The following is a 14531-nucleotide window of genomic DNA, read 5'->3' as shown; positions in this document are numbered from 1 at the left end:
AATTCCATGGACAGAGGAGCTGATGGCCTACAATCCATGGGGTCACAAAGGATTGGATATGACTGAGCGACTAACACACATACATACACACACACACACACACGTACTAATACATTAAGTCAATAGATTTGTATTCAATTTTCTCACCTTGCTCGTGCCTTAGTTTTCTACTTTTCGCATTACTATGTGAAAAGGGACCCCTTGAAAGTCACTATTTTTATATATTCTTAGAGTGAAACTCTGATACTTGTTACTCTCTATCACTGAAAACCTAGCAGTATGCATTTTGGGGAGCAAGAAGTTCTAAGTTTCATCAGTTTAAAGTCTTCACTCAAACCACACACAGTGTTTCTTTGTGACACAGATGTCACAAGTCTTAACCTCTTCAGATGTCTCAATGTCTTAATCTTTTCTTTTTTCCTAAATAGCTTCATCTTTAGACCTAATATCTCTATCTCCCTTGGTTCTTCCTTATATAACATAAAGTCTGACCTTGCAACAACTCACTCAGACCCTGGTTTCCTTTATTCAGATGGTTCTAGTTTGTCAATATGTCCCATAAAATGCAACATCCAGAACTGGACACTCATTTTACTATACCATGTAGATGATAATGAGCTACACCCTTCCTTTTTCTGGAAACTATGTTAATTTAGACTAGTCATGATTTCCTTGCTACCTATAAGATACAGACTCACAGAAGCACATATCTGTACTGCTGAGAGTTCCAGTCCTGATTAATAACTATTATTAATGCTATAGGGTCTAGCATATTCCTCTGTCCATGGAATTCTCCACATTACCTGCCATCTGAGAAACCTGTGTTCAGGAAGCAACAGATTGGTTGCTGACATGGAAAAACAGACTGGTTCAAAATTGGGAAAGGAGTACGTCAAGGCTGTATATTGTCACCCTGCTTATTTAACTTATATGCAGATTACATCATGTTAAATGCCAGGCTGGATGAAGCACAAGCTGGAATCAAGAGTGCCAGGAGAAATATCAATAACCTCAGATACACAGATGACACCACTCTTATGGCAGAAAGCTAAGAGGAACTAAAGAGCCTCTTGATGAAGGTGAAAGAGAAGAATGAAAAAGCTGGCTTAGAACTCAGCATTCAAAAAATGAAGATCATGGTATCCAGTCCCATAACTTCATGGCAAATAGATGGGGAAAATGTGGAAACAGTGTCAGATTTCATTTTCTTGGGCTCCAAAATCTCTGTGGGTGGTGACTGCAGCCACAAAATTAAAAGACTCTTGCTCCTTGGAAGAAGAGCTATGACAAACCTAGACAGGGTATTGAAAAGCAGAGACATCACTTTGCCGATAAAGGTCTGTCTAGTCAAAGCTATGGTTTTTGCAGTAGTCATGTACGGTTGTGGGAGGTGGACTATAAAGACAGCTGAGTACCAAAGAATTAATGCTTTTGAACTGTGGTGCTGGAGAAGACTCTTGGTGGTAGAGTCCTTTGGACAGCAGAGAGATCAAACCGGTCAATCCTAAAGGAAATCAACCCTTTTGATTGATTTCGGCACTATTCTGAAGCTGAAGCTCCAATTCTTTGGCCACCTGATGCAAAGAGCTGACTCACTGGAAAAGATTCTGGTGCTGGAAAAGATTGAGAGCAAGAGGAAAAGGGGGCGACAGTGAGATGATTGGATAGCAATCAACAACTCAATAGACATGAGTCTGAGCAAACTCTGGGAGATAGTGAAGGACAGGGAAGCCTGGCGTGCTGCAGTTCATGGGGTCACAACTTAGTGACTAAACAACACCTCCAATAGGGTCTAGGGATTCCTCTGTAACATTCTTCTAAAACTTTATTTAAAAATCAACAATATTTATACATGTATTAAACAAATATATAGTTATTCAACAGAGTTCATGCTATAGTTTCTTTTATATTTATTGCTTACAAAACAAGATAGTTTTGGATGGTTGCCAGCTTGCTTATTGAAGACGATTGTAATCTGGTCCTATGCCTCTTTATGTTGTGTCATCTCTTAACCCTTCACTCCAATAGCCCTTCTGAAGTAATCTTCCTTTCCAGAGGAATCCCAGGCTTGAAACTGAGGCTGTCTTTCCTCAAAACCAACAGTGCTAGCTGATTTCAAGTTTGTGTTGCTGGTTTTCAGGATTGTGTTTAAAACCATCTGTTTCCTCCTCTGCATTTAATTGATTTCGGAGAACTTAAGTGAGATTATATGTTAAATTTTCAAACATAGAAAAAAGGAAATGACCAACAATTTTATGATGCTTGCATAAGGCAAATGCCAGTGTTCATTTATAAGTGAGGAGCATCAAGCAATATTAAAAATGGCGTATATCATATAATTAGAGAATTATGTACTATTTAATAGACCACATTAGTTTTTTTTTTTATATTTTGTAAATTTTTAGAAAGTAAATTAGAGTTAGTTTTGTATCTCTTAAATACTGATTTACAAGTAAGCGTGAATAAAGAACCTGTTCATTACTGCTTAACTGACATTCCTTTGTCTTTGAATCACTTGGATTAAAATTAAGCACTGGAAATACTTCTAATATTTTGTTACACTTTTTAAATGGATGAATTTTGGAAAAGAAATCAAACCTGACTTAATCTTGCTAAGTAGATAAATTATACAGTCAACTCTCGATTGTTCAAACTAATGGAGGGAAGGATGGAAAACTCATTCCTATTTCCCTGGTTCCTACCCCCTCAGGCTCTTTCTGAGAGCCTTACTGCAAACAAGTTCCTTGGCTTTCCTTTCCATCTTGACCATATTACATGCTCTAGCCTCCTATCCGGGTGCAGTGCAGTCTGAAAGATGGCTTCGCACTGAGTTGACAGAGTCACATATTCTCACATTTTGTTCTTTTTAAAGTCGGTGCTTTTTAAAATCAATGCTTTTAGGATTGCTTTTACACTTTTAAAATTCTCACGAAAATTTGATAACATTGCTAATATCCTATTATCTTGATGGCTCATAAAATTTTGTATAAAAATCTTATCTTTTTGAATTACATTCTATAGATAATTATAACCTTTCAAAAGCATAACCTCATGGTACCAAACTGCTCTAAAAATGTAATATAAAATTTTTATGGGAGATTTTATAAAAATTTTTCCAACTCTTTGAATTCCCAATGTATGCAGTGTTTCTGAGTACTGTGTCATTGTTTGTAAAGGGAAGAAATGCTGAAGGAATTTATGTGTGAAAACAGTATGTTACATGTATATAATATGTCATTTTCTCTACCAATTAACTGCACACATTGTGCTATTATCCAGACATGGGCATTCATGGGAATGCATGTATCTGGATAACTGTGAGTTGAAATAAACACACCTGCCTTTTATTTCAATAGCTGCACATTCAAATGCACATAAGACATTTATTTGAATGTGACCTTCACATACATGAGAAAACATTGGTTTCAGTGTTTGGTTTTTTTGTTGTTGCTGTTTTGTTGTTGTTGGTTTAAATCTAAAGTAGGGCACAGCCTTATGGATAATGCTTCTCTGGAAGACTTTGCATGCAGAGAAAAGGAAATTCAAAGATAAACCCTATGAAAAACATTGAAATTGTTTTGTCTTACTATGTTTTGCCTCAGTATGTATTGGAGCCAGATTCTTATAAAACGTAGCAATACTTAACACCAAACTGTATACAACCCATAAACCAGTCTAGAATTCTGCCCATTTTACATTAAGTTAAATAACTTAATTATTATTCTTCCCCACCCCCCCAAAAAAATGCTAGTCTGTGATTTGCAGAATCCTTTTTTCTCAAGAATCTGTTTCCTTGAAAAGTGTGTTAGAATGTGTATCTGAACTTTCATGTTTTCCATTGGGCAGTTGAAGTTTTCGTAATAAGGCTTATTTTTAAGATCTAAGGAATAGTTATTTGTTACCCCTACCCATAACCCAGTTTAGGTGATATTTCTGGATACTTTTTTTTAATTGACATGAGTCAGAAAATTGAATCAGACTTTCTTTAGAAGTCTAAACTTTGAATTTCCTACTTTTCATTGCATGTAAACTATCAACCATAAATAATAGTGTCAGTTCAAGTTCTAGCTTGTATTTTGCATGTGAAAGCTATAAACAGTCTGTTGATGCTGAAAAGACTCTATAGCTATTGTTTTGCTATTGCCTAATTGTTAAATTTATAAATGAAGACTGATTTTATTTATGTAGACTTGTCTTTCTGTCTTAGGGAGTGAACTACTTTATGTCCAAGGGCATCCTTGATGATTCACCAAAGGAAATAGCAAAGTTTATCTTCTGTACAAGGACACTAAATTGGAAAAAACTGAGAATTTATCTTGATGAAAGGTAAAAAAAAATTTAATTTTTCATGAGAAAAGAGTTGAGGAATGCTTTTAATTAGTTAAGTTTTACTTTAAAAATCACAGTCATCTAGTTGTAAAATTGAGTGAAGACAGGGAAAAGATTCCTGTACCTTGCAAATCATTACTCTTGTGAACTTGAACTTGTGTGTGAGTTTACTGTTGTAAACATTAAAAAAAAAAAAAAGCCCAGGAAGTCCAACATCTTTGTGATAGCAAAGATCACAAAACCAAACATTTTTGAGAAAGTCGAAGCCTTTTTTCCTTATAACTAGCCCTAAGATCTAAGGGTTTGGTAGCTAAAAGTTCTGAATTTTGAAATTGCCCATATAAAAATCAAATAGACAAATTGTACCCGTAAACACAATCCTAGAGGTATAAGATGTGTATATCTGTGATACAGTACCCAAAAAGTGTCATGTAAAAGTGTGAAAATTCGAAAAGTATGATTTAATAGTGTGCTCTCCAGAGACAGTGTCTGATGTGCTGTCCTGACTTGATAGTTATCCATTTGTACTCTTGAATTCTGGGTATCAAGGACATAAAAATATTGTGGAAATATTTTGATATGACATCACCATAAACTATGGTTTTAAAAATTATAGATCTCATAGTAATCTAAAGAATGTCTCAAAAATAGGTTTACCTTTTCATTTTGATTCTCTTTTTTTTTTAATTTCTCATGATTTTCCAACAATTTGTATTTATTATATGCCAGGAACTTTGCTAGAATTTGTAGTATGCAGTTGATTAAAACATAATCCCTACCTTTGAGGGGTGCACAGTTCAGCATATTGGTCACTGAAAAAAATTTCTTACATAAAGATGGTATCATTAACTCTTTTTGTTCTGAAATGCTAGGTACCTATGGATTGGCAGGGTTTTTTTGTGGAAAAACCTGATTTTTCTGTAAATATTTTAGACTTTGAAGGACATATGATCTCTGTTGCAGCTACTTATAACTATGCCATTGTCTCATCAAAGCAGACATGGACAATAAGTAAACAAATGAGAAAAGCTGTGTTCTAATAAAGCTTTATTTATAACAACAGCCCATGGGCCTCTGTAGTATTTGGCCCACTAGCTGTAGTTTGCCTGTCCCTGCCATAAGCAACTGGTAGAAATTAAGATTATGATCATACAAACATTGTTGATTTTAGTGAGGATTGAAGCATACTGTAACAAAGCATGATTGTGCTGTGCTTAGTCAGTCATGTCTGACTCTTTGTGACCCCATGGACTGTAGCCCACCAGGCTCCTCTGTCCATGGGGATTCTCCAGGCACGAATCTTCCCAATCCAGGTATTGAACCCAGGTTTCCTGCATTGCAGGCAGATTCTTTATCATCTGAGCCACCAGGGAACTCCAAAGCATGATTATTGGAATGCTATTGATAATAAGTATATATGTACATATGTACACAAATTGTAAACAACCTAAATGTATTTCATTAGAATTATGTCCTTAAGGTGGGATACTGTGGAGCCATTAGAATGAATGAGTTAGATCCATGTATAAAAACACAGAAAGCTGTTCATATTATACTAGGAAATAAGCAAAAGCAGATTCTAGAACAATATAGGGTATAGATAGACACTTTAAAAAGCTTCACATCAGCAGTTGTTACCTCTGGCAATGTGGATTGGTACGGAAAATGTAGATTCTCCTTATTTTCAGAATTAAAAAGGTAAATAATTCTGTTGATCATATGGATTTAGCCAAGAAGATTCTTGAAAATAAGTTAACATTTTTCTGAAAAATTCATTTTTTCATTTCAGAATTAAAATTTCTAGTTCACCTTGTTTTTTGTTCTATTCATGAAAGATTTTTTAAAATTGTTTAACTTGATAATCATACTTTGATTTTTTTTTAACTTTTAAGACATATAGGCTTTATAAGACTGGTAATAAATAGTAAAGTATTTTTATCCAAAAAGTAAATAATCTATGATTTTTCTCATCTCTTTTTAATAGAGAAAAGTTAACTAAAGCTGTACCTTTTTCTTTTTCTACTAGGAGAGATGTCTTGGATGACCTTGTAACACTGCATAACTTTAGAAATCAATTCTTACCCAATGCACTGAGAGAATTTTTTCGTCACATCCATGCCCCTGAAGAGCGTGGGGAGTATCTTGAAACACTTATAACAAAGTTCTCACATAGATTCTGTGCTTGTAACCCTGATTTAATGAGAGAACTTGGCCTTAGTCCTGGTAAGAATATATATAGTGAATTCTTTCCTTCTCCCATTCCCATCTCTGGGTAAAAATAGTAGTAAATGAGACATTTTCCTCACTCTGGGGAAAAATGCTTCCCATAATTAGAAATACTTGTTTCATTGCTTCTAGCAGTGACTAGTTTGTCAGAGCTATTATTTACATGTAGTAAATATACTGTTTTAGGAGGAAAGTTACACTTAGATATGTAAATTCTTACTTAAACATTGGAAATTTTTTACTAGTCTAATCAAAATCTTGAGAAATTATTTTTAAAGCTTTTAGTAATACACATATTACATAGGTAACAGCTAGAATTTTTCTACTAAAGTGTATTTTTGGTATAACTAGTTTTCACTCTTTGTGTGTATATATATGTGTGCATGATGTAGCCTGAGTCATCTATGTATTTTTTCATGTAATGCAGCTTTATTTCTTTCTTCCTGTCAAGAATGTTGTTCTTATCTTATTACAGAGATTACCAAACCTTTTCCTAGCATACGAAATTTGTTGAACATGCTTGTGTAAGACAGTCTTTATTAAGACTGCAAGATTCTGAAAAATAAACACCATAGTAGTAGTAGTAAGCAGTTGTAGCAAGTATCATGAGGATAACAATAAGCATCAACTATTGCCCTGAAAATATATAGAGAAGAAAATATTTTGCTGCATGGGCTCATGTATAGCAATCTAAAGATGTACTTTTGAGATTAATATGTAAATTCAATAGAATTTTTGTAGACCTTTTATACATATCTTAAATAAGAAGAATAATTTTATGAGATGTTTACATTTTATTTTCTAGTACCAAGTTAATACATTTTCTTGTTGTGTAAAATGCTTCCAAATTAAATTAGGCTTCTGTAAAAGCATATGTAAATAAATATCTTACTTTGTTTTAATAGGATATACTGAGAGTACAAATATATTTTATGGATAGTTGAATGGGAATATCACATTCGAGAGCAAGAGGAAAATAAAACCAATTCTGAAATTTTTAAATTTAGAATGACTTTTCACTAAAAACTCCTAAATTACTTGAAGAAAATGCTCAATGAATTGGTGTTTGGATAATTGACATCCCTGTTTGCCCAGGAGATGAGTTTTCTAGGACACAAGACTTTCATCACCAAATTGGAAAAGGCCCAGGCAGTTCTCTTTAATTATAATCTAATCTTTTGGAATTACGAACACTTTTCTTTTGGGACCACTGTTTAATAACCAGCTAATAATTGGAGGTGTTTCTTTTTCCTTCCAGATGCTGTCTATGTACTGTGCTACTCTTTGATTCTACTTTCCATTGACCTCACTAGCCCTCATGTGAAGAATAAAATGTCAAAAAGGGAATTTATTCGAAATACCCGGCGTGCTGCTCAAAACATTAGTGAAGATTTCGTGGGGCACCTTTATGACAACATCTACCTTATTGGCCATGTGGCTGCATAAAAGCACAACTGCTGGGACTTCAGCTTTTAACTGCAAACTGAAGCTACCCAAGGACCTATTTAGCAGATATGGGGTGACATTAGTGCTGGTCATTCTAGCCTCTGTATACAATCAAGCTTGAGTGTACAACTTTTTTTCTTTTACTCTTTTCTTTTTTAGTGACTTCTTTGGGGAACTAAAGAATTTTGCAGAATTTTTCTTAATTTTGCTTATCATGTTTTGCACAAAGCAGAGCCATTGTCTGACACAGCTGTTTAAGAATGTTAAACTGATGTTATATTCTAAAAAAGATGGTATATTTGTGCATTAGATTTTGCCTGAAAACTTTATTCATTTCCATTCTTTTTTAAAATACCATGTAATATGTACATATTTAACTAAAAATTTATAATCATAATTATTTTATTGTAAAGATTTTGACTAAAGCCTTTCCTTTTTCTCTCAAACTGAGTTCTGAGATTTATTTGATAAGAAATTACAACTGTCTTCATAAAAGTTGCATCTAACCTGGATAGAAACCATACCAGCTTCTCTTTCCAATCTTTGAAGAGTATATTTGTCTCTATGCAAAACAGGCACTTATTTTTAAACATAAATTCATCACCTGACTTCATTTTTAAAATTTCTGCCTTAGTTAAGTCTGAAGTCCTTGAAACCATAGCAAAACACATTAAAATCTAAGGTTTCCACACATAAGAACAAAATGCTATTAGAACTTATATCCAAAGTAATTAGTCAGACCTTACTATTCTAATTGTGATGATTTCAGCTCTGAATCAGCTGGGAAAGAAATCTTGTGAATGATAGTGAACTGTCTTTATTCACTTATTCAGTAAATATTTATCAAGGGCCTTCCATGTGCTAATATTGTGCCAAGTATTCTTGGTACCTGGACAGGGGCTCTGCCTTCACAGATGTTATGAGATTGGGTCATGAGAGGAAAACTACTGATTGGTGCTAAGTCACTTCAGTTGTGTCCGACTCTCTATGACCCCACAGACTGTAGCCCACCATGCTCCTCTGTCCATGGGATTCTCCAGGCAAAAATACCGGAGTGGGTTGCCATTTCCTCCTGTAGAACTACTGCTTAATGGAGAGCAAATGTATGAAGTAGATCTTAATTAACATCTTAATTAACAGTTATTTAATCATTAAAACACTTAGCATTGGAGTGATAAAGAACAATGCATGTATATGGTAAGTCACAAATGCCCTGGAAATGTCTCTAGATGAAAAGTATCAGCTTTGGCATGATACAGCTGCTATGTTTAGGGGGAGTGAAATGGGGGAGGGGGAGCCCCTTGCTGGAAGTGTAGGATCCTGGCTTACAGATCTTGCCCTATTATTACAACTGAACAATGGACTACAGAATTTTCAAAAACAAGATAATCAAAACAGCTTTTCTGAGAGTCAAAGGGACTTTTAGGCTGGTAGTAAACACTTTCTAGGGTCTTCCCAGGTAGCACAATGGTTAAGAACCTGCCAGTGCAGGAGACTTGGGTTTGATCCCATGGGGAAGGGAATGGCAGCCCACTCCAGTATTCTTGCCTGGAAAATCCCATGGACAGAGGAGCCAGGGGGGTTACAGTCCATGGAATCACAAGAGTCGAGCACAACTGAGCACACAGCACACACACACAATTTCTAAGATTCCAAAGCAAATATCTGATTATGTTTCACACGTACATAAGTTTGAATTCCACGACAAAATAATTCTAATAAATGTCTTTATAAATGCCTCACCTATGTAAACCAAACCCATATTTCTTTTTACAAGCTATTCTTTCTGATATCCTTAACTCTTTTTTTGTATCTAAGGTCCCCCTACTATCATAAGATCCACTTCAAATATAATTTCTTGGTCACAGCTATCAAAGACTGTCTCTATTATACAGTATATACCACTGGTGTTAATTAATTTTCTACATGTCCAACTTCTTTATCAAACTGTAGTCTTACTAAGGTCAAGGATTACTGTTAGTCTGTGTATTCTATTAGATTCTATTCTAAGGCTTGAACTAGGCAAGTGGTGGAGGAGTTAGTGAGAAAGAAAAAGTTTTTAAAAACACACAACTGAAAATTGATAGGATTTAGTGATTTGGAAGAAAAGTTTCTAATATGAGGATCTGCTTATTCTATTATCAAAGGTAACTAGTAGGAAAACCAACCAGTGGAATGAAGTGGAAAAGATAATGATTCTAATTTGGGGATGTCTTGAATTTGAAAGTATCAATAGAACATTGAAGCTAAAGAATAAGACTAGATACGTAAGTTTGAGGGTGATTAGAATTTGGAGTATGCTATACGAGATGAAGCATGAAGTCCGAAAACAAAGGTTTGTAAAAACTGTAGAAGGACCAGGGAATAATGGAATCCCAAGAGCTAGGGATTCAAGAAGGATGCTGAGCTTTGCATGTGTTGCAGCCCAGTAGATTTGTTTTTCCATTTACACTCAGGCCTTTTTTGAGTTCTTTGAAGCTAGAAAACAATGGTAGTGCTAATGCCTTTTGTATTGTCTCTGGCCAAATACCTCCTTGTTCAGTGTGTAATCTGAACTCTGCTGAAACCCCTAAGAGTGCTTATGGTCCTCTGCAACTCAGACCCGTCTACACTTTCCTTCCCAGTAAGGGCTCTGTTGTTTCAAGCCCAGAATACACCATACCAACTGCGTGCTGCTAGTCCTCCTTCCTATACACCATCACCACTTATACTTTAACATACAGTACAAGTTCTATTAAGAAAAGCAAAGGGAGAATGTGCTTGAAAACTTTTAGAGCCTCCAAATTTATCATCAACGGGGTTTTTTTCTAACATTATTATTCTGTCCAAACTAACACTCTCTAATCTCATCTGTTCTACTTTCTCTCTGGAAAGCTTATAATCCCTATTTACCTGTTGAGATGTTATTTGCCCTTCAAAGTCCCCTCAGACTCTTTTGCCTCCAGGGCAGCTTTCTCAATTCTTGCAGGTGGGAACTGTATTCTTAGATCTCCCTCAATACCTAACTAACATAGACCTTGGCCCAGAAGCAGTTTCTCAATAAACCCACAATTGTATTATTCTAGCCCTTGTTTAGTTTCTATCTAAGTATACAGAAAGATGGCTTTACTATTTGCATTTCAGAAAAATACATCCAGACCTTTCAGGTGTACCCATTTTACAAATCAGGATGTATTAGAGTTAACTCAAAATAATGCAGATTCAACCTATATATTATTCTAGTGAACATTTTCTTAAATGTTAGTATTAATAATGCAACTAACTGACTATGGTTTCTTTCCAAGAATTGTAAGCGAATATGTCTACTTTAGGAAACCATCCTAAGGAAATAAACCAAAACAGAGGAAGGGCAGTAGGTACAGTCTTCGTCACATCATTGTTTTAATAAAAAAGAAAAAGAAACAATTGGAATGCCCCAAACTTGGGCTGTTCTAACAAATAATAAATATTTGAGTTTATACTTGACACCAGAAACTAAGGACTGATCAAGTAGACCAGAACACATCCTCATGACTATGATGCCATGATGTTAATAATGTGTTAGCAGTTGTAAATTATGGTAAATATTTAAAAGGATATTGAATTACATATATACACACACATTACAATCACTATGTAATACAAAGCAAAAGCCTATGACTGGAAAGAACAGATTGGCACACAATATACCAAAATAGTATGGATAATGAAATTTTTAAAATTTCTTCTTTCAAATATTCTCAAGGGTCATGTATTTTAGACAGAACAAAATAAATTCTTTGAAGTATTCAGAAAATGATAGAGTGTTCCTAATTTAGCTGGTAGAGTTTCCCTTCATAATGTTTCCATGCATTTTTATTCAAAGCTTGTTTTATTTTTAAAAGACACTTGGTTGATCTGTTAAATCATATCTGGATAAATGTTTTGTTTTCAAGCTTAGAAAAGTGGATTGTTTTGTTTTATTTTTGTCTCATCAAATTAAAGACCAACAAGAGAAAGATACCAAATCTTTACGGAGGAAATTTTCATTTGTTTAAAAAAAAAAAAATGACTTTCTTCTTGGCCTGGTCGGACAGGAGGGTTGGATTTAATTTAAAATGATTAATGAGATTTTGTCAGGCTTCTTGACTTTACCCCACTGCAGTTTGTCAATGCAACAACCTGGGAAGCAGGACGCCACTCTGTCGCCCAAAACCACTCTCTGGGGAGAAAATTAACTGGCAGAACTAGTGCCAGGCACACATCAATGGCATCGTCTCTCGGGCATTGACAGTTTAAAAGTCTCAATTGGAAAATGTATGTTTTAGGAACACACATACCTGGGATGTTTTCAGTCTCTTGCAAGTGGTTAATCGCTTTTTAAATATTTAAGTGTTGATGTTTTCCAAAGGAAACTATTTAAAGACAAAATCTTTACTAATATATCCCTTTTCCCTAAATCATTTTAAAAATTAAACAAACAAGGAATCCTACGATCTTGGGATCATTTTTTTTTTTTTTAACTTAAAGAATTAAGGTGGAGCTTTAAAAAAAAAAAGTGAAATGATTTTTCACTTTTGAAAATGCTTTTTAACCATTAGCATGACCAAATTTTAGCATCAAGTTTTTGCAATAAGCTATAAATTTATGATCTGACATAGTACACTCCTCTTTTACTTGAGTACTTTTATTTTTAAATAGTCAGGGATATGACTTGCTAAAACAGAGTTGCTGAATGTGGCTAGTTATTGGGGGTAAATGCAATATGTGTTTTTGCTTTGTTGTTTAATTAACCACATAAGGAAACAATGCTAATGTTGGTCTCTCTTCTTTAGAAATAACATAATGTCTACTTGCCAATTTTTATCAGAGCAAAAAATTAGCAAAGAGTGCTTTCCTATTCACAATATCAAGATGGTGATCTCTTCTGAACTGTGTGCCTGTAGACAATCTGAGGGAAAAAATTCTCAACCAGAGCCAGGCTTCCCATGACTGTCGGCTTCATTCCCATGGTAGGAAAGCTGAGGAAAGTACAGAGAAGTGGAAATGCCTTGAGCAGTTGATCAAGACTGCTGTTCTTACAAAGAGAACAGTAAAAAGCAGTATGTGTGATCTTAGTTCCCTGACCAGGGATCGAACCCAGGCCCCCTATTTGGGAGCATGGGATCTTAGCCACTGGACCACCAGGGATATCCCATAAATATTAATACATAAATAAGTTTTGTTAACTGAAGTCACTTTCTACCAGATATTTTCAGTATTTGCTGCTTGTTTTCTTTCTGTTATGCTAAGTGGAACAATAATTTTCCCTTCTCAGCAGTTTCTCTTTTTATTGACTCAGAATGTTTCTAATACTTTCATGATTATTACATCAAGTTATTTAAAACTTTACTATAGCTAATCACTTGGGCATGGTTTGCTCTTCTAAAGTTATTCTGATGCATTTTTTTGTTTTTCTATTCAAGGAGAATTTCATTTCTCACATATTCAGGATCACTATAGTTCCCCAGTATGTATAATATGACATGAGTTTACAGCAGTACATTTTACATGACAGTGAAATTTTCATTTAAATATTTAAGTAAGCATTTAAATATGGCTCATTTTGTGCAAGGAAGGATTTAACCAGGTGCTGTAAAAGAAAGCAAAAGCAAAATCAAAAAAAAACTATGCCCTGCCCTCGAGAGCTTTGCTGGGAGGAGGATAACCATTATCACATACAATTCTACAATACTTTATATTTACCACTGCAACTTTGCAGGGGTCTGGAGATGTTATGTGAGTTTTGGAGGTTCATGTGACCATTTATAGGGATCAGGAGAGACAGACCCCGAGTACATTTGGTATTTTACTAACCATAAAAACTTTGGAAGATGTGTTAAAAAAGCTTTCTTTAAAAAAAAAAAAAAGCCCCCCTTAAAAAGATAAAACAACAATATGACCCAGCAATCCCACTCCTGAGCATATACCCTGAGAAAATCATAATTCAGAAAAACACATACACCCCAGCGTTCATAGTAGCACCATTTACCATAGCCAGGACAATGGAAGCAACATAAATGCCCATCAATAGACAAATGGATAAAGAAGATGTGGTACATATATACAATGGAGTATCAGTCGGCCATAAAAAGAAACAAATTGGATATTTGTAGTGATGTGGATGAACCTAGAGTCTGTCACACAGTGTGAAGTAAGTCAGGAAGGGAAAAAAACAAATGTTATTGCATATATGTGGGCTCTAGAAAAAGGCTTCAGATGAATCTATCTGCAGGGTGGGAACAGAGACCCAGACACAGAGAACAGACGTAGACACAGGGAGGGAAGGGTGGGGTGAGATTAGGATTGAATATACACACTGCTGCTGCTGCTGCTGCTGCTGCTGCTAAATCTCTTCAATCATGTCCAACTCTGCGACCCCATAGACGGCAGCCCACCAGGCTCCCCCGTCCCTGGGATTCTCCAGGCAAGAACACTGGAGTGGGTTGCCATCTCCTTCTCCAATGCATGAAAGTGAAAAGTGAAAGTGAAGTCGCTCGGTCGTGTCTGACTCTTCGCGACCCCTTGGACTG

At 35.2% G+C, this 14531-nt stretch overlaps 1 protein-coding gene across 1 annotated transcript in view; it reads left to right on the top strand.

Moving 5' to 3' along the window:
• The window catches only part of FBXO8 (F-box protein 8), a 39454-nt gene extending 31007 nt beyond the window's left edge, over positions 1 to 8447 (top strand). Inside the window, 3 exon segments of the mRNA NM_001015667.3 lie at positions 4208 to 4326; positions 6356 to 6552; positions 7814 to 8447. Coding sequence (NP_001015667.1) covers positions 4208 to 4326; positions 6356 to 6552; positions 7814 to 8001 — 504 coding nt within the window. The 3' untranslated portion in view covers positions 8002 to 8447.
• The last annotated feature ends 6084 nt before the right edge of the window (positions 8448 to 14531 follow it).

This window comes from Bos taurus, chromosome 8 (assembly GCF_002263795.3).
Source record: "Bos taurus isolate L1 Dominette 01449 registration number 42190680 breed Hereford chromosome 8, ARS-UCD2.0, whole genome shotgun sequence".
Classification (NCBI taxonomy): domain Eukaryota; kingdom Metazoa; phylum Chordata; class Mammalia; order Artiodactyla; family Bovidae; genus Bos; species Bos taurus.
Note: the sequence above shows the minus strand (reverse complement) of the source record. Positions and strands in the feature narration are given on the sequence as shown.